This window comes from Colobus angolensis, unplaced genomic scaffold (assembly GCF_000951035.1).
Source record: "Colobus angolensis palliatus isolate OR3802 unplaced genomic scaffold, Cang.pa_1.0 Scaffold2, whole genome shotgun sequence".
Classification (NCBI taxonomy): domain Eukaryota; kingdom Metazoa; phylum Chordata; class Mammalia; order Primates; family Cercopithecidae; genus Colobus; species Colobus angolensis.
In genome coordinates this window covers 3747383-3775298 of record NW_012115154.1, presented here as the reverse complement: position 1 = coordinate 3775298, position 27916 = coordinate 3747383, and the positions used below count along the sequence as shown (strand labels likewise).

Genomic DNA, 27916 nt, shown 5'->3' with positions numbered 1-27916 from the left:
CCAGCACTTTGGGAGGTCAAGGGGGGCAGATCACGAGGTGAGGAGATTGAGACCATCCTGGTTAACACAATGAAACCCCATCTCTACAAAAAATACAAAAAAAAAAATTAGCCGGGCATGGTGGTGGGCACCTGTAGTCCCAGCTACTCGGGAGGCTGAGGCAGGAAAATGGCGTGAACCTGGGAGGCAGAGGTTGCAGTGAGCTGAGATCACGCCACTGTGCTCCAGCCTGGACAACAGAGCAAGACTCCATCTCAAAAAAGTAACAAATAAAAAATAAGTGAGACTCTCAAAAAAAATGATGAGGATATTATGTTAAATGAAAAAAAGGTAAGATATAAAAGTATACATACTGTATAAATCCATTTATGTAACTATATAGATATAGGGAAAATGGAAGAAACTATAAGTATTAACAGTAGCATGATTAAGGGTAATGTTGTCTGTAACTTTTTCTATATTTTGAAGTTTTCCATACTGAGCATGTATTAATTTTCTAATAGAAATGAAATGAAAATAATTTTCTAATGTTTTCTAAAAACATTAAAAATTAGGTTTGGGGAGAAACCTAGGATTATTTTAAAAGATCAGTATAAAACTATATGTGTTTATTCTTTAAAATCATATTCACATCATATTTAAATACAGTGGTTTTATGTTTTCCAAAATGGAGAAGAATATCTATCCTATAGAGTTACTGGCCAGATTGAATGAAATAACCTTTGTAAAGTGCTCAGCCCAGTGCCTGCCCACAGTGAACGCTCAGTAGATATCACTCTAGGATGGTCAGCTATTTCGATAATCGTCACCTCCCTGCTTCCTCTTCGCCAGCTTCTTTGATTGAGAACAGGTTTTATTGGGTATGGCCCATTCTCCCAGCTGGTGCTGGGCCCTGGGTCGTTGGTCCAGGAGGGTGGCTGACCTGCCTGGCCTCCCTACAGGTGGCGGCGGAGTACTTCAAGAACACCACGCTGCTGCTGGTGGGGGTCATCTGCGTGGCGGCTGCCGTGGAGAAGTGGAACCTGCATAAGCGCATCGCTCTGCGCATGGTCTTGATGGCGGGAGCCAAGCCGGGCATGTAAGTCTTATTTGGGATGCAGGCTATAGTGCATCCTTCTAGCTCCCAGTATGCCACCAGGACAGTGGTCTTAGGTCACTGCGGATGTCCACTTCAGCCTGTTTTTTCACCAATAGGGACGGGCTGACATCAGAGCCATAGGACCCGTCCAGGGAGAGGGCCATGGAGTAGAAATTTGAACCTGTGACCTTGCTATCATTATCCAAAGAACTTACCCATTGACCTAGGCTGCAAGGGCAGCAGCTTACAACATATAGGGGCCCATTAGGTAAAACAGGATGGACCGATAGAAACTGTTTCCCAACCTGCTTCCTGTGTATCAGGGAACAGGCTGGAGCGGAAGTGCCTGTCTTCTTCTTTGTCACTGAAAGAGACGTGAATGTTTCCTCCCATCCACCTGAGTTTTTGTCATCAGTTCAGACCACAGACCCAGTTAGAGACACTGCATTTGACTGTGATGCAGGACGGGGTCCCACCCTCAGGGAATGTGTTACGGTGTCAGGGTTGAGTTTTGTGTTAGCTTCATTGATGCTCCATTTGGATTCCCCTGCCTGTATCTTCCCTTTTGGAATATCCTGCTCACCTTCTCCTAGTTTACAACTTACTTGCTATATTTTATGTAAGCTGCCCTGACTCCTATGGAAGTCAATGTGAATATAAATAAATAATATAGTATTGGTTCTCAACATGAGTCATTTAGATGACTATAGGTTATGCTTAAAAGCATGTTCCTGTCTCCCAGATTGTCAAACAGGTCTGCTAACTACAGTTTAATCCACCCCCTAGCTCAGTAATAATCTTGTCCCCACACTCAACCTCCCAGGCACACAGTGGCATTTCGTCACATCATATGGAGACTCTGTGGCTCTTTAGAATCTCTGTGTACTCTCTGCAAGAATTTCTTTTTTCTTCTTCAATTTTTTTTTTTTCCTTGTTGAGACAGAATCTTGCTCTGTCGCCCAGGCTGGAGTACAGTGGCGCGATCTCGGCTCACTGCAAGCTCCGCCTCCCGGGTTCATGCCATTCTCCTGCCTCAGCCTCCCAAGTAACTGGGACTACAGGTGTCCACCACCACACCCAGCTAATTTTTTGTATTTTTTAGTAGAGACGGGGTTTCATCGTGTTAGCCAGGATGGTCTCGATCTCCTGACCTCGTGATCCACCCTCCTCGGCCTCCCAAAGTGCTGGGATTACAGGCATGAGCCACTGTGCCCGGACAAGAATTTTTATCCTCTCATATTTCCACTCCTCCCTATTTACATCAGTCAGCAAGTTGCCACCCCCCGAGGCAGTTACCTGTGTGGGTACAGAATCGGCGAAGTCATGTCCCTGTCAGCTGATGGAGTTCACATGATAAACGCACTGTCCCCAAATTGTGCAAAGTCAGTAATTCCACCTGAAATAATAAACACAGTAGTCTTTATATTGGCTTATCTTATGGAAACTAGGACATGTCTGTACAGGCACATATTGCACAATGTTCTCAAAGCCAAAGAGAAATAATCGGAAGGTTATCCTTGTTAGTGTTTTTCTCCAAGTGTTGACGCTTTACCATGTCAGCTGGAAAAGTGCACACAAACAGTGACACGGGACACTTCTGTGACTTTGGGGGCTATCCCTTCAGCATGTTGACAGGTAGTGGGCGGAACTGTGAGCTCCAAACATTTATCTCTACTGGGTCACTGATAACTATGGTGACTTGGCAGCAAAGCAAGGAGTACCGTGGCACTACAGAATTACTGACTGCGAGGGCAAACAAAGTATTTCCTTCCACACACAAACACACATCACCACCAAGCTCCAGCCAATGCCTGCAGAGACAGAAAAGCAATGGTGAGTCTACACCCTGTGGCACTACTACCAGAGCTTCACTAAGGACTTTTTTCTGGCTAAGGCCGCTAATCCATGAAGCGTAATTCATTCATTCAACAAGTATTGCTTTAATACTTATGCTCTGCCAAGCACTGGGAGTACAGAACTGAATGGCACCCTGCAGGACAAATGCCTGCCTTTCCAGCCACATCTGTCTAGACCAGCCCCAGCAGGTTGGCAGCAGGCCCGCTGTGGGGCCACAGGGATGTGTGTTCTATGGACACTCTGCCCCAACCCTCCCTGCCCTCCAGGCTGCTGCTCTGCTTCATGTGCTGTACCACGTTGCTGTCCATGTGGCTGTCCAACACCTCCACCACCGCCATGGTGATGCCCATCGTGGAGGCCGTGCTGCAGGAGCTGGTCAGTGCTGAGGACGAGCAGCTTGTGGCGGGCAACTCCAACACCGAAGAGGCCGAACCCATCAGTACAGTTTGCTGGAGTTCATCCCTCCTTTGCTCCTCCAACCTCCCCTAGGGTCCTCCTGCCTGGCTTCTCTGGGAAGACTGCCCAACTTGGTGCCCACCCCAGGACCCCCTCAGCCATGCCCCCACCTTCCCCTTCCTCTTCCCTCTCTCCTCTTTCCCATCCCAGCTCTTGGACTCTGAAGCTTCCCTGAACTCCCTGTTCTGGCTCTTCCTTCCTCCTTCACTTATGGACTCTTCCCCCAAATGTTCAAGGGTACACACTGCTCTTTGCCCCCAAATGCTCAAGGATCACTACAAAACCCTGGGGTCAGTCTGCATCCATAAGCCCCACTCTACTCACAGAGCAAAGGGAAGGAGAAATGTCACCCACTCCATATGCCCCACCCCCGCCCTAAGCCCTTGAGCTATGCTCCAACCCACAGGGTCAGCCCCAGCCTCCACCTCTCACATACTGCTTTTCTTTGCTACTCGTAGGTCTGGATGTAAAGAACAGCCAACCTTCTCTTGAACTCGTCTTTGTCAATGAAGAGTGAGTATGACTGCCCTCTTCCCAGACAGAGCCTCTCAGAATCCACAGGGGAGGTCAGAAAAGATGGGACCTGGACCCACAAACAGCTCTTGAGATGTACGGTCCAAGCTCACCACCTTGCCACTCCCCCACCTCCCCCATGTCCTCTCCACACCTAGGAGCCGCCTGTCAGGACCTGGAGGGTCACTTCCTTAACCACAGTGTTGCAGTGATGAGGAAGAAATACAAAGGCCACACTGAATCTCCATGGATATATGAACTGTCCACACAGCCACCATGCAGAATCTCATCTAAATTCATGTCCCTTTTAGGAAAAGAATATGTTTAATTTGTTCATGGAAAACCATTCACATATCGATGTCACTGCAGATTCTTGGAGAATCATGAAATGTTTTCTAGATATTAGATAAGGTCTTAGTAGATTTGGTCTTGTTAGATATGGCAAAGAAAACTTAGGTGACAGGTAGGGGATGAGGGGACAGGAGGTGAGAGGGCCATGTGATGATGGGAAGCAGAGCTGGAAAAGGAGAAACAGTCTCAGACATTCCTGGGAGGAAGCTCCATTAACAGCTGATTCCATTTGGAGATTCTGTTTCAAAATGTGGCCCACAGGCATGCCACAATGAATGGTCCACATTTAAATCAGCTCTGTCATTTGCCCTTGTAAAAAAGGAGCACACACATTAGGTGAAATCAGCATTCGCAGTGGGACAGATGCGGAAGGGTGCCATCAGGAAATTGCTTTATTTTTCACCACCACTGTCTTCAATCATAGCATACTGGATTTCTTGATGACATCACCCTTGATGATATCTCAGGCAAATCCCGTAGCTCTCCTGGTTCTTTTCAGGTATTATAACAATCTCATGTTCAGATATTTGGGAGACTAGTCCAGATTCATATCAACACTTCAACTTCTCATCCAAACCTTCTCCCACACCCACCCACCCCTCACCCTAGGCCTGCAGAAGAAAGAAGGTGAAAATAAGTGGGGGGAGGGAGTTGAGCTTCTTTCTCTCTTCCTCCACCTCCCTCTTCTCCTCCTCCTCTAACCCCGCCCTCACTCTGCTGCTTCTGACCTTTCCGGGCTTACGATAGCAGCTCTAGAGTACAGGAAAGATAAAGGGGTGAGAAGGGTCTGGACGGGGACTATTGAGGTCTAGGGTCGGGGCCTTCTCTGAGATTTCAGTCCCTGGCTCTTTCGTCTGTGGGGCAACTGCCTTCAGGGGCTTTGAAGCATCCCCTTGTGGCGCCCTCTGCAGGGTCTTAGGCCTGATTGCAGGGCCTTGCTCTGGGATTAACACTCACGCCACCCTCCTGGGCCTGTGCTCTGGCGGTTCACTCCCCCACAGCCCCTGTGCTCTGGCGGTTCACTCCCCCACAGCCCCTGTGCTCTGGCGGTTCACTCCCCAACAGCCCCTGTGCTGGGGCTGCCTCTGCCTCTGCCTCTGGGCAGGCCTTTCCCAGATGACCCAGGAAAAGGCCATCCTCACTGTGGCCTTTTCTCCTCCCTGTGGCCTGAGTTGTCCCTAGAACTCTAAACATCTTTTGTGCTGGTGGGAACTGGGTCGTTTGCTGGGCATGCAGACAGCACTCCTGCGGCCACTGCCTCCCATGCTACCTGAGGGTCCTCGCCTGCCCTCCTCACCCAGTTTGGGAAGAAGGAAGGGGAAACATCACAGCACGTTTTCCTCCCAGGCGAAGAACTCACTCCAAAGAACACTTCCCTCTGCACACCTGTCAGTTTCTTATCCTTCCCTGACAGAGCCTGGAGAGGGCCTGTGGCCGCAGGACCCACATCCCACGCGTGGGTGCCCAATACGCTCTCCGTCTTCACAGTGGCTGAGCTGGTGGCACCCACTGTCCTCGCAACTAAGACGAACTGGAAGCATTCACTGATCACTCAGTGTGTCAGTTACACTGATGGCTAAGTTCTCATCTTCTGTCCTCAAGGCAAAGGGACCAGCAGGGGTGGGACAGACTCACCCCCTGAAGTGTACTTGCTGATCAGAAGTTCTTCCCCTCTCCCACCCTCTCCCTCTCCCTCTCCTTTCCCTGGGTAAAATCCAGGGCCTCCTTGCTTCTGTCACCTCAGATACGCATATCACAAGTTCCCCTTTCTAGATAGTGGTCTTCCCAGAGTCAGCCAGTAAGAGCATGGTCAGGGAGCATAGGCTCTCCAGAGAGACAGACTGCTGGACTCCTACCCTTCTCCACCACTTAGCATCCCCGTGCTAAGTACTGGTGTAAATGGAGGTATGAATGCCAGTACCATAGATCTGTGATGAGGATTAACAATGTCTGGGGGTTAAAGCCCATATATATGTACTCTATATCTAATGACCACTCCACGTCTGCTGTTAGGACGATCGTTAATATCAAAGGAAAGTGCTGCCCCTGCCCTCAGAAGGAAGCCGGCCCCGGCCCCACTAATCCTTACAGCATCTCAGAAGGCAAGGGAGAGATTAGTCTTCTTTGGAGGCTAGAAAACTGGAGTCCAGAGAGTTTAAGTCCCTTACACCAAACGCCTGATGCAGGGGGACCTCCCCTCCCAGGAGTCGGCCTCACTGATGTAGCTCCTGTGTCCTCTGCTTGGTTCCAGCAGGTCCACCGCAGACCTCACCACTCTGATGCACAATGAGGTATGACCTTGGGGTTTTTCTGTGCTTTGGAATCACCTGAAAATCCCTCAGCCCTTCTTCATGGAAACCCAAGATTCAGAACCAGATTTTCAACAGCCACAGATCCACCTTAGAGTTCCTTTCACTGAGGATTCCACTGACAAAATGTTATTGTTAAAAAGGACACATTGGCTGGGCATGGTGGCTCATGCCTGTAATCCCAGCACTTTGGGAGGTCACGGCAGGAGGATCACTTGAGGCCAGGAGTTCAAGACCAGCCTGGCCAACATGGTGAAACCCCACCTCTACTAAAAATATAAAAATTAGCTGGGATTGGTGACAGGCACCTGTAATTCCAGCTACTTGGGAGGCTGAGGCAGGAGAATCACTTGAACCCGTGAGGCAGAGGTTGCAGTGAGCCCAGATCGTGACACTGCACTTCAGCCTGGGCAATGAAGCAAGACCCCCATCTCAAAAAATAAAAATAAATAAAAATAAAAACACATTTACAGGGGAAAGCAGAATTTACCTGCACACAGTTACTCGAACTTACTTCACTTCCCCAAGTCTGGTTATACATCTTTTCATGAGAAGTGTAAAAGGCCAATAAAACATTGGACTTCAGCTGGGTACAAAGGTGTGCCCATGTAGTTCCAGCTACTGGGGAGGCTGAGGTGGGAGGATCGCTGTGGCCCAGGAGTTTGACCCCAGCATGGACAACACAGTGAGACCCTGTCTCTAAAACAAACAAAAAACTGTGGACTTGGTTGTGATGATTTTTCTTTCTTTTTTTTTTTTTTCATCTTTTATATGAAGGATTCTTCATTAGCTAATAAAGTCCCAGAAAGGCTGCCTCTCCTCTAGGGGCAGAGCCATGTTCTGCCTAGTTTCAAAGCCTCTTCAAATGGAGAGCTTGACACCAGGCTGAGCGGGGCAGGCCTGGCTGAGATGCCCTGGTGTGCATGCTCCCCCTGGCTTCTGTCTGGTTCCCACAGTGCTGAGGCATGGGGTGGCCCTGGGATGATTAGGTGGTCCTTCTCGAGGCACCTGACTCACCACTTCCTCTTCCTAACAGTGAGATGGCCTTTGTCCCAACAGAACCTGAATGGTGTGCCTTCGAGCACCAACCCCATCAAAACTGCAAACCAACACCAGGGCAAGAAGCAGCACTCATCCCAGGTAATAGAACGGCCCCTTCTGGCCCTGTTTCCTACATGAAATGCTGTGAGCTGCTTCCCAAGGGCACTGGCCTTGAAGTCGTAACAGAGTCAGGCTAGTGAGCTGTCACCAGGCACTCATTCCCCACATACATGTCTGGCCTGTGTGCACCACGGAGATGAGACATCAGCTCACTTGACTGTAGCAAGACAGTCCACTGCCTGAGCCCCAGAGTCTTCAACTATAAAAGCTGGGGGTTGGTGTAGAGCAGAGGTCCTCAAACTAGTCTTCAAAAATGCTTCAGGGACACTGCAAATATTTTATTTGAGTATCCTAAGATTGTAAGGCAACTGCTTTTCTGAACTAATAATGATCTTCCTGGCACAATTCCTCTGAAATAAAATGCAGAAGTCAAATGAATGAATGTTAAGGCTTCTATAAAATACCAACTGTCACTTACGACCCTTGATTTCAAATGTCTGGGTTCATCAAAACAGTCTCACTTGTTTAATGTCCATCATCATAAATAACTGCCATTTATTAAATGCTTATTATGTACCAATCATTGCACTCAGCATTTTTTTTCTGGTCTTGGCTCAATGCGATAGCGATTTTGAGCTCCATTTTTGCAAACAAGGCAAAGATGAAATCATAACCCAAGGCCAAGGAACTAGGTAGGGGAGCATTCTGATTCAAATCCAAGCCTCCTTGACCACATGGAATTAACCCATCCATATACTTCCAATTACAAAATTGGATGCATGCCAGCCAGGTGCAGTAGCTCAGCACTTTGGGAGGCCAAGGCAGGAGGATCCCTTGAGCTCAGGAATTCAAGACCAGCCTGGGAAACACAGCCAGACCTCGTCTCTACTAAAAATAAAAGTAAAAACATTAGCTGGCATGGTGGTGCATGCCTGTAGTCCCAGCTACTCAGGAGGCTGAGGCAGGAGGATCACTTGAGCCCAGGAGGTCAGGGCTGCAGTGAACTATGATGGCACCACTGCAGTCTAGCCTGGGCAACAGAGTGAGACCCTATCAAAAAAAAAAAAAAAAAAAAAAAAAGATGTATCCAATTGCTACACTTATACTATTCTGTGTAAAATTTCACTAGAAGAAAGGATTGTGGAAAACCACTAGACCAAGGAATCTTTGCGGTCTCTTCCAGCTCTGATAATCAATGGATCTTTTAGAGGTCTGGAAGGGTCCAGCCATACTTCGGCCCCACGAGTAAGACAGGGCAGTGGGAAAGGGCTTTAGAGATGTGGCAAGGTGGCACTTCCCCATTGGTTCTTTCATGACCTGACTTGCTGACAATTGCACCAGGACTTTCCTAGTCTCATGAACAATCAATGAAGGTGGCCAGGTGTGAAGGGAACAGAAGGGACTTGCTTCTTCAGGCAACACTTGAGACCAGAGTTCAGCAACCTCTCTGACCCTGAAAGGCCATCATCTGGACCAAGCAGGGCCAGAGAGGACCACAACTAAGCTGAAGTTTATCTGCAAGGGGGAAGAAAAAAGGAGAGAGGAAAAGTCAGGCAAGGAGAAAAGAGTGAGGAAGGGCAGGAGGAAAGAATCACACTTCAACCCTCTTCCCAGTGAAGACTAGGGTTTTTATGTAATCCAAGGGTATTTTTTAGTCATCTCTCCATCAGGGCTGGATGGACTTGAATGGCCAGACTTGAGAGAGAGTCAGAGGTAGCTTGATGGGTCTTGGTAGGATTAGAAAGGGCCCGAGGGGAAGGCCAAATCCTGTCATTCTAACTCTACAGGAATAACATCTGTTTGTTATTCAAATACAATGTGGAGCGACACCAGTTTTACTGGAGTTCAGATAAAAAGCCATGCTGTCAATAAAAACATTAATCACAAAAATAATAATAGCCTACCATTCATTAAATGCCGGGAAGTGTTTTAAGCGCTTTACATATATTACTTCATTTACTCTTCACAACAGTTCAGCAGAGAAAATACGGTTTCCACCATTTTACAGAGAAGAAACTGTAGCTCTGATGCATGCGCAAGTTGATAACGGTAGAAACTGTGATTTGTCTTTCTGACACCCAAGCTCAAACCCTTTCCGCTGTACCACGGTGCCGCCTGCCTCTCATGCTTTGGCCAGAGAGCCCAAGCTGGGATGGAGAGATTCGCTGATTTTCCTTTGTTAGGAAAAGCCACAGGTCCTGACCCCCAGCCCCAGGAAGCAGAAGCTGAACAGAAAGTACAGGTCCCACCATGACCAGATGATCTGCAAGTGCCTCTCCCTGAGCATATCCTACTCTGCTACCATTGGCGGCCTGACCACCATTATCGGCACCTCCACCAGCCTTATCTTCCTGGAACACTTCAACAAGTAAGTGATTTACTTGGTCAACAAATATTTACTAACCACCACTGCGTGTCAGGAACTGGACTAGGTGCTAGAGATACGGTAGAAAATGAGAATGGAAGAGTTTCTGTAGAAAGAGGGAAAAACAGGCTGAGCACAGTGGCTCATATCTGTAATCCTAGCACTTTGGGAGGCTGAGGCGGGGGAATCACGAGGTCAGGATCTCTAGACCAGCCTGACCAACGTGGTGAAACCCCGTCTCTACTAAAAATACAAAAATGATCCAGGTGTGGTGGTGTACACCTGTAATCCCAGCTACTCAGGAGGCTGAGGTAGAAGAATCACTTGAACCCAGGAGGCAGAGGTTGTAGTGAGCCAAGATCGTGCCACTGCAGTGAGCTGAGATCGCACCACTGCACTCCAGCCTGGGTGACAGAGAGAGAGAGACTCCATCTCAAAAAAAAAAAAAAAAAAGTCCCAGCGCAGTGGCTCATATCTGTAATCCCAGCATTCTGGGAGGTCAAGACGGGCGGATCACTTGAGGTCAGGAGTTGAGACCAGCCTGGCCAACATGGTGAAACCCCATCTCTACTAAAAATACAGAAGTTAACCAGGCATGGTGGCAGGCGCCTGTAATCCCAGCTACTTAGGAGGCTGAGGCAGGAGAATCTCTTGAGCCCAGGAGACAGAGGTTGCAGTGAGCTGAGATCGCACCACTGCACTCCAGCCTGGGTGACAGAGCGAGACTCCATCTCAAAAAATAAATAGATAGATAGATAGATAAATAAATAAAAATTTAAAAAAGGAAAAAAAGGGGAAAATCAAGTCATTATAGCTAAGTGAGACTGGAGAAGTCTAAGACTCTGCAGGGAGAGCCCTGCTCGGGGAGCTCGCCCATCTGCAGGGAGGAAATGCCTCCCTGAAGAGGCGACCATGTGGAAACCTGAAGGACGGGAGTAAACTAGATGAAGGGAGATTATCCAGACAAAGAAAACAGTGCGTAGGAAGGCTCCGAGGCAGGACAGCGGAGCCCATAAAATGACAGAGGGTAAGAGGAGGCCAGGGAGCTGGACGGGCAGATCTCCAGGGCTTGGCAAGACCCACTGAGGAACTTGGACGACATCTGAAAGGCTTTGAGATGCTTTTAAAGAATTTTAAGCAGTTAGTGAGGTGGTCAGATTTATAGTTTTGAAAACTCATTCTGGATGAAAAAGACAAAAAAAAAAAAAAAGGGAAACAGATTGGAAAGGAGAAAGCAGACAGCAGGAAGGCAATTCAGGACACTGCTGCAAAGTTGTCCAGGGCAGCCGGTGGCTTGGCTGACAGCGCAGTGGGGAGGAGGAACAGTCAGGTTTAAGGGAAACTCAGAGGTCACTTGCTGGGTCTCAGGAAGGTGAGACAGGGCCCAAGACAGGGAAAGGCTGTGTCTGCCTCTCAGGCTCCTGCCCTCAGCAGGAATAGAGGGGAAAGAGGAGGAATGGGGTCTTGGAAAAAGTGGCATAGAGGCCGAGATGTCCAGGTGAAAACAGACCTGTGAATCTCAACGGAAATATTAATGTTTAGGCTGAAGGCATAGATTTGAAGTGAGCGGCCTGCAGGGCTGGGGCCATGGGCATGCCACCTGTACAGGCACACGGGCCACCATGCCCAGATAGGCGTCACACTTGGTTTAATGTTCTGCTGTCCCTGCCTGGATATTCATAATAACCTTTGGGTAAAGGGGCCACATATTTATTTTGCCTCCTGGTAAGGGAAGCTACAGGAGTGGAGGAAATTACCTAGAACATACAGAGTAAGGAGAACAGAGGACATAAATATTAAGCTCACATATTTAACGGACAGAAGGAAACAGTATCAGACAGCACAGAGGAAAGGGAAATCTGGTGCCACTCTACCCAAGGGAGGAAAGTATTTCAAGAAAAAGGAAGTGCCTACAATATTTAATGTCAATGAATGATGATGCAAAGTAAGGATGAAAAGGTATCCATTAGATTTGGTGACGTGGAGGTTACTGGTGATGTAGGCAAGAGGACCTTGGTCAAGTGGTGGGAGAAGCCAGAGTCTGGTGAGTTGAGGATTCTGGTGAGTGAGAAAATAGAGAACTGACTGTGAAGGGAAGGAGAGATGTGGGATGATAATAAAAGTAAAGTAGAGGACGGGCACTGTGGCTCATGCCCGTAATCCCAACATTTTGGGAGGCCAAGGCAGGCAGATCACTTGAGGTCAGGAGTTCGAAACCAGCCTGGCCAACATGGCAAAACCCCATCTGTACTAAAAATACAGAAATCAGCTGGGTGTGGTGGTGTGCTCCTGTAATCCCAGCTACTTGGGAGGCTGAGGCAGGAGAATCGCTTGAACCCAGAAGGCAGAAGTTGCAGTGAGCTGAGATCATACCACTGCACTCCAGCCTGAGCGACAGAGCAAGACTCTGTCTCAAAAAAAAATAATTAAAAAAAAAAAAAAGGAAAGGAAAGGAAAGTAGGGTCAAGAAGGAGTTTTCAAGATGGGAGACATTTAAATGCTGGTAGGGATGATCCAGATGAGAGCAAAGTTAAAGATCTGGGAGAAGGGATCACTGATAGAGGGATGTCTCACACCTAGAGGAGTTCTACACCCAGCCCCAAAAACAGAGACCCAAGGAAAACACAGCATAGGTCATTTAGGCCTGAGCCTTGTCTAGGCAAAAGCCATGGCTCATGGCCTGGTCCATCCAGGCTCCACAGGACACAACACTTGGGCTGGGGAGCCACAGTTCTGCCTGTGATGAATGGGCACTTTGCCATACAAATCCCCTCTACCCTGAGACCAGTGGATGTTTAATAAAGATTTGGAGATTGCAAGTCCTGGTTCTCTTATGGGCACCGTAATATCTAAAAACTTCATTAAGCCCTAGAGCTTCAAATTCTCCAGAACTGTGTCCCCCAGTCAAAAGTTACATTTCTGGTGATTTTAGAAACAAAATATACCAAGCTGCTCCGTTTTCTGTTGTCTTGCAAACCAGATGAATAAACTTAGCAGAATCTTTAAGGGCAAATACGTCCTGAGTCATTCTCTTGAGTGCAAAGTAAATACACTTTAATGATACGAATTTTAGTTGTTTTGATTACTTTTTTTAGCTAGTTTCATGATACTTGTCTGGGCTCTGTACAATTGCAACTGTCAACTAAATGTGTTGTTGTAGACAATGTTTTACCATATCGTTATCATTATTTCTATGTTTTAGGGAGCATTTGGCATACTACCCCAAAATACCATATGGAAACCCTCCCTTTACTAATTGCTGACCTGGTTCTTTACCCTCCAGCCAGTATCCAGCCGCAGAGGTGGTGAACTTTGGCACCTGGTTCCTCTTCAGCTTCCCCATATCCCTCATCATGCTGGTGGTCAGCTGGTTCTGGATGCACTGGCTGTTCCTAGGCTGCAAGTGAGTCCCAGGGCCCTTTCAGCAAAGCACTGAGGCCCCCCTGTTGATCCAAAGGCCATGGCATGGGCCCTGGATGGCTCTGTGCAAGGGGGACTGCCAGGTAACCACAGAGGATGCCCAAGGAGAATGCAGTGGTCTGGACTGAGAGTCAGGCGCTGTCTCTTCTAGACATTCTAAACATTTGTGAACTCTGTACTTCACTCTCAGCTCTACATGAAATGTTCTTAATTCCAACTAAATGGTTAGAGAGCCTGTCCGGTTTATACAAAGTCTAACGTGAAGAGTACTTAATGTCGTTTTATTGCTCTCAAAGCATATAGAGTACTTCCAATTACTCCAAGAAATAAGAAATAAAAAATATGACTCTAAGTAGAATTTGCATTAGGTTTAACTTTATAGGCATGGGTGATTTATACTTAGTAGCCTGAATAAAATATGCTCATATGCCTCAAAATAACGAGTCCGTCTACTCCAAATTTGATCAGTTTCAAACACATAAGGGAAGATAATATGTTTTGCTATTAGTCCGTATGCTCCCATTGGTCAAGAAATGTTCTCTGACTTTTCTTTTTACTCAGACTGTTGTCAAACCAATGATGTCTATATACTTCTTAACTCCAGTATTGCCAATATAAAACTAACACTGTGTGTTCCATATGTGCAGACGTTTGTGTGTTTGTTTGGCTAGAGACAAAGCTTCTCTGAAGTAAAAATGTTAGTTATACATCCAGACACATAGTGGAGTAAAAGTTGTAGTGTATACACCTAGACACATATACCACATTACACTAACTATTTTACTTATGTAAAAGACAAGCAGGTAGAAACGACCCCGCGCGAATACACTTGCACGAGTCCTTGAGACATCACTTCACACCGATATACCAGAGACAGACCCAGATGGATATCCCTAATAGTCTAGGGGACAAGGTTGATGAGGGTCCGGATAATGTGGCAGATAAAAGCCGTATGAATAGGTGGGGGACAGAGGGACAGAGCATGTGAAAGAGGAGAAAAGTGACTGCAGCAGGCGAGCGGTTTAGTATTTACCTAATATTTGATCTCTGGGCCTCAGGAGTATGTTTTCTTTAATCATTTGCTCATTCTCCCCTCTCAGTTTTAAAGAGACCTGCTCTCTGAGCAAGAAGAAGAAGACCAAAAGGGAACAGTTGTCAGAGAAGAGGATCCAAGAAGAATATGAAAAGCTGGGAGACATTAGGTAAAAATCAGCCATTCCTCTTCTCTCCTCCTCCAGCAGAAACACAGCAGGTAAAGTGAGCACAGGAGTAGCCTTGTTCTTGACAGTCCCTGACACTGGGAGAATTTTCCACAACTCTGAATCAGGCATTTAGAAGACGCTATTTAATGCCAAAGCCAAGCTGGCCCAGATTTCAGGTGGCCACCCTTTCCCTTTGCTCTATTTGGAGACCAAGGTGTAGTCGTGGCATGGGGTGGAGTGCTGACCATGGGGCAGACGGAGGCAGAAGAAGGGAAAGACAGCACAGTCGCCCTCTTGGAAAATGTGAATTCCTTCCAAAGCCAGGCCTCCTCTCATTGCTCAGACACGCCACCACAGTGGTCCAGTTATCACTCCCAGGGAGATGGGAGACTCTGTGCTATATTTAGGGCAGAAAGCAGTATCAAAGACAGACTTGGAGACAGAGGGTCCAAGAAATCACTAACCAACTCTCAGCCACTTCTATCAGCTTCTCCACAGGGACCCAGCTTCCTATTTAGTGCTATTTCTCCTTTTATGGCAATTGGCACATACAACTTTGCATAAAACAATCCAGGTAGACACTGTCTTATTTAAAGCTTTAAGTTATAAAAGTTCATCATAGAACATTTCAAAAATACAAGCCAGTATAAAAAAAAATTTAAATTGACTGAATTCTTAGCACCCCATGTTAACAAATGTTAACACTTCTTTCCATGCTTTTTTGTGCAAAACTCTATGTATTTTTGGTAAAATTCAGTCCACACCGAAACCGCTGTATACCTTGCCTTTCTCAACTCAACACTATACTCAGCGGTGTACAATATGTTCCACGTCCTTAACTCTGCTGTGGAAACAGGATTATCAGTGGATGCATCTCATTTTGACATCGAGTTATATCAAAATATATTCAGTGTATGAAATATCATTGGATATACAGGATGCTTCCATTTTTTAATAGGTAATGAATGTCTCAGTATGCACTTCTGGTTAGATGATGGGAATGACCAACTTTTTTTTTTTTTTTTTTTTTGAGATAGAGTCTCGCTCTGTCGCCCAGGCTAGAGTGCAGTGGCACAATCTTGGCTCACTGCAACCTTCGCCTCTGGGGTTCAAGTGATTCTTCTGCCTCAGCCTCCCAAGTAACTGGGACTACAGGCGCCCACCACCATGCCCGGCTATTTTTTGCATTTTTAGTAGAGACGGGGTTTCACTGTGTTAGCCAGGACGGTCTCCATCTCCTGACCTCGTGATCTGCCCGCCTTGGCTTCCCAAAGTGCTGGGATTACAGGCGTGAGCCACCACACCCGGCCAGGGAATGACCAGCTTTAAGGCTTCTGATGTATATCATCAAATGGCCTCAAAAAGGTTGTAGCAATTCCTCTTCCCACCAGCACAGTGTTTGGGGGTGCCTATTTCACTGCACTCTCCTTGTAGGCTGTATTTGAAATTATTTTATAAATGTACAGTGCTGTGTTCTCTTGCCCTTTCCACAGAAGTTTCTCCAGGGAATATGGTTAATGTCATGTTTTCTGGGGGCACTCAGTCTTCTCCTCATCTCACTGTCAGCCATTCATAGTGGTTAGGCAGTGAGTGTGTTTTATGTCTAGGGTATTGAAACTCTAAATACAGAAGCTTCCAGAAGCAAAGTGAAAAAGCTAGGAGAAATTTCTCAGTTCCTGAGTGGGTCTTTCTGTTTTATTTTATAGCTACCCTGAAATGGTGACTGGATTTTTCTTCATCCTGATGACCATACTGTGGTTTACCCGGGAGCCTGGCTTTGTCCCTGGCTGGGATTCTTTCTTTGAAAAGTAAGTGATACAACTTCCTCCTTAAGAACAACTCCCTCACCCCAATTCTTCAGGCAACAACTACTGGCATCCTTCATAGACTCTCAGGGGAAGATACGAAGCCAGGAAGATTTCATTCCCTGGGGAATCCACTCTTTTTAGGGAGGCTGCAGTGTGAAATCAGGAAGGAAAAACACCCTTTGGAGTCCTGGTCTGGGGCTGGGATCCAGTGCTACAAGTAGTCTCATTACATAAGCTCCTGGAAGCTTGGTTACCTCATATGAGAGTTAAAGGAGAAAACATCTATAAAGTACCAACTGTAAAGAAAAGAGACCAACTTCTCACTTGAGAAGGGAGGCACATGGAGGTGTGGCCTTCATAGGAAAGAGGTCTCATCCTCTTCTATTCTCATCTAACCATCTTCACTCCTGATCACTCCTTCTAGGACTTGCCCCAATTAACGGGCTCACAAATTCACACCAAGACATCTACTCTAGCCAGGCCCTGCCTCCAGACATTCACCATTGCCCATTAAATCCACTGTGGATAGCATGGCCACAACTGGCAAGAACTAAGGTTAATTTCACCTCTAGACTAAGTCCTAAAAAGACACTGTGTTTGCACAGACTGCCCCGAGACATCATGTTACTCCTGAAAATTCCTGACCCTTCTCCTCAGCTATGCTTGTCTCTTTACTAGGAAAGGCTACCGCACTGATGCTACAGTCTCTGTCTTCCTTGGCTTCCTCCTCTTCCTTATTCCAGCAAAGAAACCCTGCTTTGGGAAAAAGAATGATGGTGAGAGAAGGATCAAGGGAAGAAACTGGGGGTGGCTCTAGTTGAAGAATCCCCAAATCAGACTAATACTCCCAAAGGGATTTACCAAGGTCCTTCAGATTCCCACCCCCCGAAATAGCAGTATCCCAAATCATCCACTTCACCAATTAGGCTCCTATCTCCACAAATCACGCCTATCAGGGTTTATCTGGCTTTACATCTCTCTCTAATCCAGGAGAGAACCGGGAGCACTCACTGGGGACCGAACCCATCATCACTTGGAAGGACTTCCAGAAGACCATGCCCTGGGAGATTGTCATTCTGGTGGGGGGAGGCTATGCTCTGGCTTCTGGTAGCAAGGTAATTCTTGAATTCTGATCTTTTTTTTTGAGACAGTCTTGCTCTGTCGCCCAGGCTGGATTGCAGTGGCATGATCTCAGCTCACTGCAACCTCTGCCTTCTGGGTTCAAGTGATTCTCCTGCCTCAGCCTCCCAAGTAGCTAGGACTACAGGTGTGCGCCATGATGCCAGCTAATTTTTGTATTTTTAGTAGAGACAGGGTTTCACCATGTTGGCCAGGCTGGTCTCAAATTCCTGACTTCAAGTGATCCACCCGCCTCAGCCTTCCAAAGTGCTGGGATTACAGGCGTGAGCCACTGCACCTGGCTTGAATTCTGTTCTTATGGGTGAAATACTTTTCCAGCGTCTTTACCTAATGAATCATTATGGGCATGGGAGGAAAGACTCAATGGAGCTGAGAAGTAAATGTTCACCGAGTCCCTGGGAAGGGAAGCAATAGAGCAGCATGGATGTCCCCTCCTGCCCTAAGCTTCTCAGTTAGCACTACTGGGAACAGAGGAACAGATCGGCTGTGCCACACAATCATGATACATGGGCATCGATACTTCATCTATGGGGCCCACGCTGCTACAAGTAAAAGGTTTATTGGAGTTTGTAGCCATCTCCTTCTGGGATTTGACAGTGGCAATAGGAGATGGTAACAGGAGATGGACATAGGTAATAGGAGTGGTAATAGGAGAACTCTGTAAGGGACGAGAGATATTCCAAGTGACACATGGTGAACTGTCTGTCCACAATACATAGACTGAGCCCCTTTGGAAAATCTAGGCTAAAGCTGATGTAAATACTTCTTAATTTTCTAATTGGGAGAAGTTTGGATGAGATCTTTTAAGTGGGATGGGGATGTGAGGGGATGGTTGAATTTCCTAAAGTGTTAGCCCTCCCTAAAATAGAAAAGAGTCCTAAGAATGAATTAGGTTAAGGTTCAGACTATTTCTCCCTCCAGCTTGTCTACATGCATTATCCCATGCTAAACTTGGTTCCCCTGTTTTTTTTTTTTTTTTTTGAGACAGAGTCTTGATCTGTCACCTAGGCTGGAGCGCAATGGTGCCATCTCAGCTCACTGCAACCCCTGCCTCCCAGGTTCAAGCAATTCTCATGCCTCAGCCTCCCAAGTAGCTGGGATCACAAGCACACGCCACCACACCCAGCTTAATTTTTGTACTTTAGTAGAGATGGCGTTTCACCATGTTGGTGAGGCTGGTCTCGAACTCCTGGCCTCAAGTGATCCGCCCACCTTGGCCTCCCAAAGTACTGGGATTACAGGCACGAGCCACTGCACCCGGCTTGGTTCACTTTTGATGGCCCAAAATACAATCTGCATTATTAATAAGAAGGTCACAGAATATTACACTAAGGAGAACCTTAGAAAGCAATGAGTCCTATCTCCTGCCCGTGGTGAGATTTCCCTCCATGGCACCTCTGGCTCGGACACTTCCAGTGACAAGGTACTCCCTGTGCAGGGAACAAAGAATAGTTGTTCCTTATTTTCAGCTCAGGTCTTCTGCATGTTGTCTGTCCACTGTTGGCTCTAGCTCTGTTCTCTGGGACCCTCTCCTAGCTAATAATTATTAACATGAAAAAATCAAGAAGTAGTGACCCATACCATCTGCATCTCTCTCCTCAGGACTCACTACACTTGGCCTTATTCAAACATGGTCCACGGGGTGGCCAGTCTACTGCCAAGCAGAGTAGTTATATTACCCAAGCCCCATTTCTCACCTCTGATTCAAGCAGCACCCTGCATTTTTATGGCAGCTTTTATAAAGCATCCTTGGCACTCATGTCAACAATTATAACTGCAGTCAATTAGAACGCTTCATTCTTTTAACTGTTCATCATTACTAGACTTTCAACCCATCCTATATATATGCTATCAATAGTTCTCATTCCAAGTTCGGGATATTTATGTTTATCTTTATTTAATTTCAGTCGTTAGTTTTGGCCTTTGACAAGATTGGCCTGGCAATGTTTTACTTTTTTTTAACCAAAATTGGGCTGGGCACAGTGGCTCACGTCTATAATCCCAGCACTTTGGGAGGCCATGGCGGGAAGATTGCTTGAGTCCAGGAGTTTGAGACTAGCCTGGGCAACATAGTAAGACCCTATCTCTACGAAAACAAAAATTAGCCCAGTGTGGTGGTGTGCACCTGTAGTTCCAGCTACTCAGCAGGTTGAGGTGAGAGGATCACTTGAGCCCAGGAGTTCAAAGCTGCAGTGACCCAAGATCTCACCACTGGACTCCAGCCTGGGAGAGAGAGGGAGACCCTACCCCTGCCACCAAAAAAAAAAAAAAAAATTGTGCACATATTAGAGATAGTACCGTTATTTCTGTAAAGCCTACTGCCTCTACTAATTTTAGTAATAATTTGGGTAGCATATATGTCATTCCTACTGAGTTTGAAATAATTTCAGTTTTGATATTAGTGAAGAAAATCCATTGTAAAATGTTTTCATAACAAGAGTTTAAAAAATTGAGACTTCCTTTGATTGTGTTTTTTCCTAACTTTGAAGTCTAATTTATTTCAAATTATAGTATAAAATCGTTCTGCTGGAAAAATGATTGCCACTAAATGATTTCACTTTACTAGGCCGGGCATGGTGGCTCATGCCTGTAATCCCAGCACTTAAGGAGGCTGAGGCAGGAGGATCACTTGAGGCCAGGAGTTTGAGGCCAGCCTGGCCAACATGGTGAAACGTTGTCTCTACTAAAAATACAAAAATTAGCTGGGCATGATGGCAGACACTTGTAACCCCAGCTACTTGGGAGGCTGAGGCAGAAGAATCGTTCGAACCCAGGAGGCAGAGGTTACGGTGAGCTGAGATCGCACCACTGCACTCCCGCCCGGACGACAGAGTGAGACTTCCTCTCAAAAAAAAAAAAAAAAATTTAGCCAGGGATGGTGGTGCACGCCTGTAATCCCAGCTGCCTGAGAGGCTGAGGCACGAGAATTGTTTGAACCCAGGAGGCGGAGGTTGCAGTGAGCTGAGATGCTGCCACTGCACTCCAGCTTGGGTGACAGCACGCAACTCTGTCTCAAAAAGAAAAAAAAATTATTTCACTTTACTTACCAGTACTATTTGGATAACATGTTATGTAAAACTCTATTTCTTTATATAATGTATCATTTCCACTCAACTAACTGCTCTTCCTCCCCTGCCTCTGTCCAATGAGTGAGGTTTAATGTGTTACCAGAGGGAACAATTAAAGAGTTCCTGGAGGCCTTGGGGCTCTGAAACAAGCATTAATTGATGCAGTCTGCACAGACCAGGTTTGTAAGCTCTCAGTCAGTTGAGAGGAAGAAAAGGAAGAAAAGTTCTACAAGGTGAAGTGGCTACAACAGAGAGAATTCTGAAGGCCTCTGGTTGTCAGTTGTCTATGAGCTCGCCAGGAGGTAGCCAGGGTACTACAGAGATGAAATGAGCTTTTGATGAATTTGGAAGAGAGGAGAAAAAGTACCATGCTGACAGTGTAGGGAAGGAGGTCTTTAATAGTAAAACATGTGTAGCAGGACTTAAGAGCTTGAGGAATCATAAATGTCTCACCTTGCTTTCTGCTCCTGTTCTCCATATCATCATATTTGCAGTTTCTACAGTACCATGGGGAAAGGCAGAGCCTGTCAACATAGAAGAGAGAGAGGAAGGGAGGCAGGATGCATATGGCAACCTGGAATTTTTAATACAATACTCAGTGATACCTTTCATTTTGTAGGAGACGGAAATAGCTCTCCCTATTTGCAGGTGAACATCTTCCAACCAAATGAATCATTACAAGTGGGAATATGTATTTATTTATTTATTAATTATTTTTTTGAGACAGAATCTCACTCTGTCACCCAGGCTGGAGTGCAATGGCACAATCTCGGCTCACTGCAACTTCTGCCTCCAGAGTTCAAGCAAGCCTCCTGAGTAGCTGGAATTACAGGCACATGCCACCACGCCTGGCTAATTTTTGTATTTTTAGTAGAGACAGTGTTTCACCATGTTTGCCAGGCTGGTCTCAAACTCCTGACCTCAAGTGATCCACCTTCCTCAGCCTCCCAAAGTGCTGGGATTATAGGTGTGGGCTACTTCACCCAGGCAGAATGTTCATTTATTTAAGTGGATGTGTGTAACTGTTGCTAGTGGAATAAATTTAGGATGGTCAATATGCCTTCATATCTGTGTCTTCAAAAAGCACTGGCAGGCCAGGTGAGGTGGCTCACGCCTATAATCCCAGCACTTTGGGAGACCAATGTGGGAGAATCGCTTGAGCTCAGGAGTTTGAGACAGGCCTGGGCAACATGGAAAGACTCTGTCTCTACAAATAAGAAGAGCAGGGCGTGCTGGCATGTGCCTGTGGTCCCAGCTACTTGGAAGGCTGAGGTGGGAGGACTGCTTGAACCCGGGAGGTTGAGACTGCAGTGAGCTGTGATCATGCTGTTGCACTCATCCTGGACCCTGGGCAATAGAGCAAGATTCTCATCTTAATTAAAAAAAAAAAAAAGTCCTGATAGTAGAACTAATGTCAGCCACGATGGGATTTGAACCTAAAACAGGTTGGGGCTGAATGACCAGCCTCCATGGCACTTAGGAGGCACCTTCTCCACTAAATGGAAATATACTTTTATCCCTCTCTACTTTATTACTCCTGTAAAACCTCCAGTGCTCAGCCCTGCCTGTTCGTCTCCCTAAAAAGACAGGAAAGCCTACTATCTACAGATGTTGATACATTTTTCCCTTTTTTAGGTAACAAAATAAACTGATTTCAAAAGCTGAATAAAGGGCTATACTTGGCCCTCTGTGAAGGGCACTGTCGAATCAATGCACAGGGTAAGGATGTCAGAGGCTAGAGAAAGACTAATGAGATTGAAATTGAGGAGCAAAGATCTCCAACCTCTGACAAGTTGTCATGGCAAAGTCCTAAGAAGGATCATGGCAATTAGGGTGGGTGGCTCTTCATGCCCCACGATGAAACCGAAAGACCAAATGTTGTACAACCATAAAAACCAATTTTCTGAGCTACAAAAATGATCAAATCATAAAAATCATGAACACCTCTGGCTTCATTCAAACTAAAGATCAGAGGATCCCTGGTGGTCCAGCCTTCCAACATCCCTGACCTTCTGAATTCTAAGAACTCTAGCTGGGATGTGTTTCTCCTCCTTTCTTCTTACTGTAACACCTCTTCCTACAGAGCTCTGGCCTCTCTACATGGATAGGGAACCAGATGTTGTCCCTGAGCAGCCTCCCGCCATGGGCTGTCACCCTGCTGGCATGCATCCTTGTGTCCATTGTCACTGAGTTTGTGAGCAACCCAGCAACCATCACCATCTTCCTGCCCATCCTGTGCAGCCTGGTGAGTAGTGCGGGGCTCCCAGACGTCCAAATCAGGCTGTCCCAGGGGCCTGGAGTGGCAGGCCTAGCTCAGGGCAGCTTCTGTGGCTGTACTCTCTCCTCTGGTTACTGCCCACAGCCTTCACTGATTGGTGTTCAATTCCTATTTTGAAAAATGAAGTTTTTCAAATAGCAACTAGCAAATAAAAGGATACACTAATAAATCACAGCAAGAGTTCTAGAAATCCTTGTCCAAAAGAGTAGGATTCGTTTAGGGGCAGCCCTGAGTAGAAACCAAAGAACATACAAAATAATCTTCAAATCCTATCATTTCAATTCCCCACAATTATCATCAACCTTTCTCTCCTGAGATAAAACCTGAGAGGGCCAAAGAGCTAGCCACAGAAAATGTAGGTAAAACATAGCTGCAAAGACTGAGATCACAACTCAGACAATCATCACAGCCTCCACTGAGATTCACTGTCCTCTGGGAAGTTCTGAGGATTGGGAGCAAGGTCAGCTTTGCTCCACAGCCTCAGACCAGTTTGTTGTGAATGGAATAGGGGAGGGGAGCAACGGCCAGCTCTTAGCCTGGCCAAGCAGCCTGAAAGGTGATGCATCTGACCCAATGCTTCATCTGTCCCATTCTGGGAGGCAGAATCCAGGAGATGAAGGCCCCTCCCCACCCCAGCAACATAGTCTCCTACTGCTCTTTCTAACCCCAGCCCCACACTCTCTGCTCATTGCTCAGATGACCCCAACTTCTCCCTTCTGTCATCTTGCTTGTATGAGCAAGAGAGTGCAGTTAAAACTTGGCAACATTGAGAGCAGGACCATGGATTCAAATCCCATATAAAACAATTATCTTCCCTAGGAAAAAAAAAAACCACCTTAGTTCTGTACCCTAAGACTGAGGGATCCCCACTTCAATCAAAGCAACTTATTCATGAGATTTGGGTTTAAGGAAAGGAAGTCTTAGCTAAAGAATAAAGTTTAGGAACCACTTCCTTAGAATAACACCAAAAAAATCAAACATCCCTTCTAGGGAGTCACTCAAAGCCATATTTCCATGTGGAGCAAGTGAGTAGCATCAGCCTATTCAGGTTGCCAAGGGAACTGCATGCCCCCGAGGGCAGGGACCTAACTACCCCTCCACATAGTGTCCTGCTAAGGTTAGCCAGCACCAAGTCATCACTAAAGCATGCTCGTTACGTTAAGCACAGGAAATGCAAGCCTAATCTCGTGAAATGTTTCTGTGAATTCTCTCTTCTAGTCTGAAACGCTGCACATTAACCCCCTCTACACCCTGATCCCAGTCACCATGTGCATCTCCTTTGCAGTGATGCTGCCTGTGGGTAATCCCCCTAATGCCATCGTCTTCAGCTATGGGCACTGCCAGATCAAAGATATGGTGAGTTGGGGTGCCTTTCCCTGCCAGGGCCAGCTGCCATGAGGACAGGGATGACCAGCTCTGCAGCCTTCTTTCAAAGTTTATTTTGTAGCAGTGTCCCTGGCCTGTCAACACTAACCCAGTGTGGTAGCAAGAACAGCACTTATAAAGAGGTTTTTGGTTGGTCTATAAGCACCAAGGATAGCAAGAATGTGCTCTCCCCAGCCCTTCCCTGGAAAGAAGTGGGTACCTAGGTAGAGAAAGCTGGAACACACAGGCTGTTGCCCAGTTCCAGAAGGCATGAGCCTGCGCAAAGTTTTGCCTTCGTTTTTTCATTAGGCCAGTGGAGACATTCACTGAGAAAGCTACTGGTTTATTCACAGAAGATGAGAATGAGAAAGTGTATGAACGTAGGGTGAAAGGTATTTTGAGAAAACAGGATTCTTCTGCTCAACTCACCCCCCAGGCAAGAAACCCCTGAAGCAACAATGGAAAATGAAGCATCCATCATTCTTTTTCATTTTCAGCTGGGCTCACAAAAGATGGCTTTGAGATATTTTGCTGCTGACTTTAGTGTTGGGTCTATCTACCTTCTACTCCTCTACCTATACACTATACTATGTACACTATGCTGCTATACTTAATATCCAGGGCTGAGGGGGTAGAGGAGAGGATGGAAAACACTGATACAAATTACTGATGGTCTCACAATTTTTTTTTTTCATGGGAGCCAAACGTGTTCTTGCAGCCCTGTAAAGCAATAGAGGAAAGAAGAAGTTTCAGGCTGGTGGCAGATATTCAGGTCCTTTTTTTCCCTTTTTTTTTGGGGGGGGGGGTACAGAATCTCACACTCTGTCACCCAGGCTGGAATGCAGTGGCACAATGTTGGCTCACTGAAACCTCTGCCTCCTGGGTTCAAGTGATTCTTATGCCTCAGCCTCCTGAGTAACTTGGACTACAGTTGTGCGCCACCACGCCCAGCTAAGTTTTGTATTTTTAGTAGAGATGGGGTTTCACCATGTTGGTCAGGCAGTCTTGAACTCCTGGCTTCAGGTGATCCACCTGCCTTGGCCTCCCAAAGTGCTAGGATTACAGGTGTGAGCCACCGCACCCAGCCTATTCAGGTCCTTTTGACTATTCAAACTGCTCATCTAAGTCATCCGTGATACTTCCTGGAATGGGGTGTCCCAGCCATCCCTCTCCCCTCCCATCTTACTGAGTAACCCTCAGTCCGCTCACACTGAGCTCTACTACTCCAGCTCTCCTGTCTCCCGCTTCTTCTGCTGTGTGTCCCCACCACTGACCTCTGGCTTTCTACACTGGAATCAAATGATCAGAGGCAGTAATTTTCAAGGGTACCAGGTGACAAGAAGTGAGCCAGTCTGGGAATGGTTCTATCCCCAGCTTGGGCACTACCTTGACTTCAGTTTCCTCATCTGCTAAATGACGAGGTTCCAGCTGGATGCTCCATGGGGTCCCTTTCAACTCTAACACTCCTTAATTTAGCCCTGCTAGAACCTGCCCTTTCACCTGTGGGGAAACATGGGCTGTCCTCCACGCCAAAACGCCCAGGGGGCCCCCACCAGACAGCAGGAGAGAGAGAACATGTCTAGCCATTTGCTTGAAACAATTTCCCAGTATCCATTTTCCCCTTGCAATTTTCCCAACTTAATGCCAGCTAGTGACTTGTTTTGGCTACATGCTGTATGCCTGGTTACTCACTGGAAGGGTGCCAGCTATCCTTACAGGACACATTTTTCCATCTGGCTCTGGCAGCCCATCATCCCTCACATCCCCCACTTCAGCCTGTGAGTGTCAATGTCAAGGCAGAAGTGAGAAGGGTCAGTCACTGAGGTGTAATTCCCTCAGAGGAAAGAAGCAAAGGCCCCACTCCAGCGAGCACACCTGTGTCTCCTTCCTGAGGAAGAGCTGAGCAGAGGCAGCTGAACCGTTTCCCCAGGTGAACTCAAGGTACACTATTTCCACAAGCTGTTCCTTAAAAAAAGGTAACAGTAGCAAAGGCTTCATGTAATATAGCCCCAGCTACAAGTTCCCTGTATTAGCGCAGAGGGGCTCTGAGAAGTTTCTGCTTCACAGAGATCTGGCTAGTTTTGTTTAGCACATTTCCCTAAGAGTGAGCTGCAGAAATACCTCTTCACATTCCATAGAGTGGGTGTTCCAAGTAACTAACATACCTTCTAGGCTTCCACTGGAAACCTAGTGAGAGTGCTGTAAGCATGAAGTGGACATGACTCTAATTGTCCCCTTCCCGCCCTACCACAGTCCTGTGCACCCTACAAGGCAATGCTAGAGCACCCCAGACAGCACTGGGAACTAATCTGGGCCACAAGGCATAGGCTGCGGGAACAGAAAGGGGACTTGGGGATCTGTGCTGCTGCTGGTCAGAGTGACTAGGGTGTGCTGGTTTGTGTCCTGTAGGTGAAAGCTGGCCTGGGAGTCAACGTTATTGGATTGGTGATAGTAATGGTAGCCATCAACACCTGGGGAGTTAGCCTCTTCCACCTGGACACTTACCCAGTATGGGCGAGGGTCAGCAACATCACTGATCAAGCCTAATGCAAGTACACAAACTGGCCCAACCACAGGAGCTGCCAGTACCCAGCAGAATCTGGACCACAGGCAAAGAAAACCACTGGGACCACCAGGAGCACACAACCCCAGACCCATGCCGGAGGGCATCCCTCCAACAGAAGATTCCACCACCTCAAGTGAACTGCAGGAATCCTCCAACAACCACAAACACATGCTTAGCTGTTAGTGTCTTCTTCTCGCCCTCAGCACCACAGCTCAAGAAAACCTAAAGTTTCAATATAAGCCATAGGCTCACAGAAAAAGAAAATAAAAATTAAGTTAAAAAAAAGAAGACAAAGAAAACCTAAAATTGTATCTAGTGTTTGTAATCCATTCATTCTGAAGACAGGAAAAGAAAGCCTGTCTTACTTGCCCTTCAGAGGCTAAGCCTCGCAAACTCACTAGGTTTTATGTTATTTTTAAAACCTTCTTAGGAGTGGAAAGATACCCAAGTCATCCTACCTAGACAGAGTGAAACCAGTGACATCTTTTTTGGGGGAAACCTCACCCAGAACTGGAAACCTAATTGTCAGCTCCTTTCTCTTGCTCTTTTTTTTTTGAGATGGAGTCTCGTTCTGTTGCCCAAGCTGGAGTGCAGTGACACGATCTCAGCTCACTGCAACCTCCACCTCCCAGGTTCAAGCGATTCTCCTGTCTCAGCCTCATGAGTAGCTGGGATTACAGGCATGTGCTACCATGCCCAGCTAGTTTTTTGTATTTTTAGTAGATGGGGTTTCACCATGTTGACCAGGCTGGTCTCCAACTCCTGACCTCAGATGATCCACCTGACTCAGCCTCCCAAAGTGTTGGGATTACAGGCGTGAGCTACCACGCCCGGCCATCAGCTCCTTTCTCTTAAGTGCTTCTATCCTAAGTTCCCTCCACAAGAAGGCTTTCTTAGTAGGTCCTCCTCATGGCAATCAGTACTCTTTCATCACTACTTTGATTCCCTGTTAAGCATCTCTCTTCAATGGCTCCCCTTTACCTTGGGACCAAATTCCCGTAAAGATATAGTGTTCCCTTTCAGAAAAAGGCTGGTGTTG

At 46.7% G+C, this 27916-nt stretch overlaps 1 protein-coding gene across 3 annotated transcripts in view; it reads left to right on the top strand.

Annotated features, from left to right (window-relative positions):
• Window positions 1-27176, top strand: part of SLC13A4 (solute carrier family 13 (sodium/sulfate symporter), member 4) — a 47336-nt gene extending 20160 nt beyond the window's left edge. Inside the window, exons 3-16 of one of the 3 annotated variants that reach the window (XM_011941260.1) lie at window positions 942-1078; window positions 3202-3374; window positions 3850-3904; window positions 6510-6546; window positions 7624-7704; window positions 9849-10033; window positions 13314-13433; window positions 14551-14652; window positions 16359-16460; window positions 17139-17236; window positions 17451-17575; window positions 22752-22913; window positions 24165-24302; window positions 26721-27176. In XM_011941260.1, coding sequence (XP_011796650.1) covers window positions 942-1078; window positions 3202-3374; window positions 3850-3904; window positions 6510-6546; window positions 7624-7704; window positions 9849-10033; window positions 13314-13433; window positions 14551-14652; window positions 16359-16460; window positions 17139-17236; window positions 17451-17575; window positions 22752-22913; window positions 24165-24302; window positions 26721-26858 — 1653 coding nt within the window. In that variant the 3' untranslated portion in view covers window positions 26859-27176. Of the gene's footprint in view, window positions 1-941; window positions 1079-3201; window positions 3375-3849; window positions 3905-6506; window positions 6547-7623; window positions 7705-9848; window positions 10034-13313; window positions 13434-14550; window positions 14653-16358; window positions 16461-17138; window positions 17237-17450; window positions 17576-22751; window positions 22914-24164; window positions 24303-26720 lie in introns of all 3 variants that reach the window. The other 2 variants (XM_011941257.1, XM_011941259.1) reach the window with 2 other exon arrangements.
• The last annotated feature ends 740 nt before the right edge of the window (window positions 27177-27916 follow it).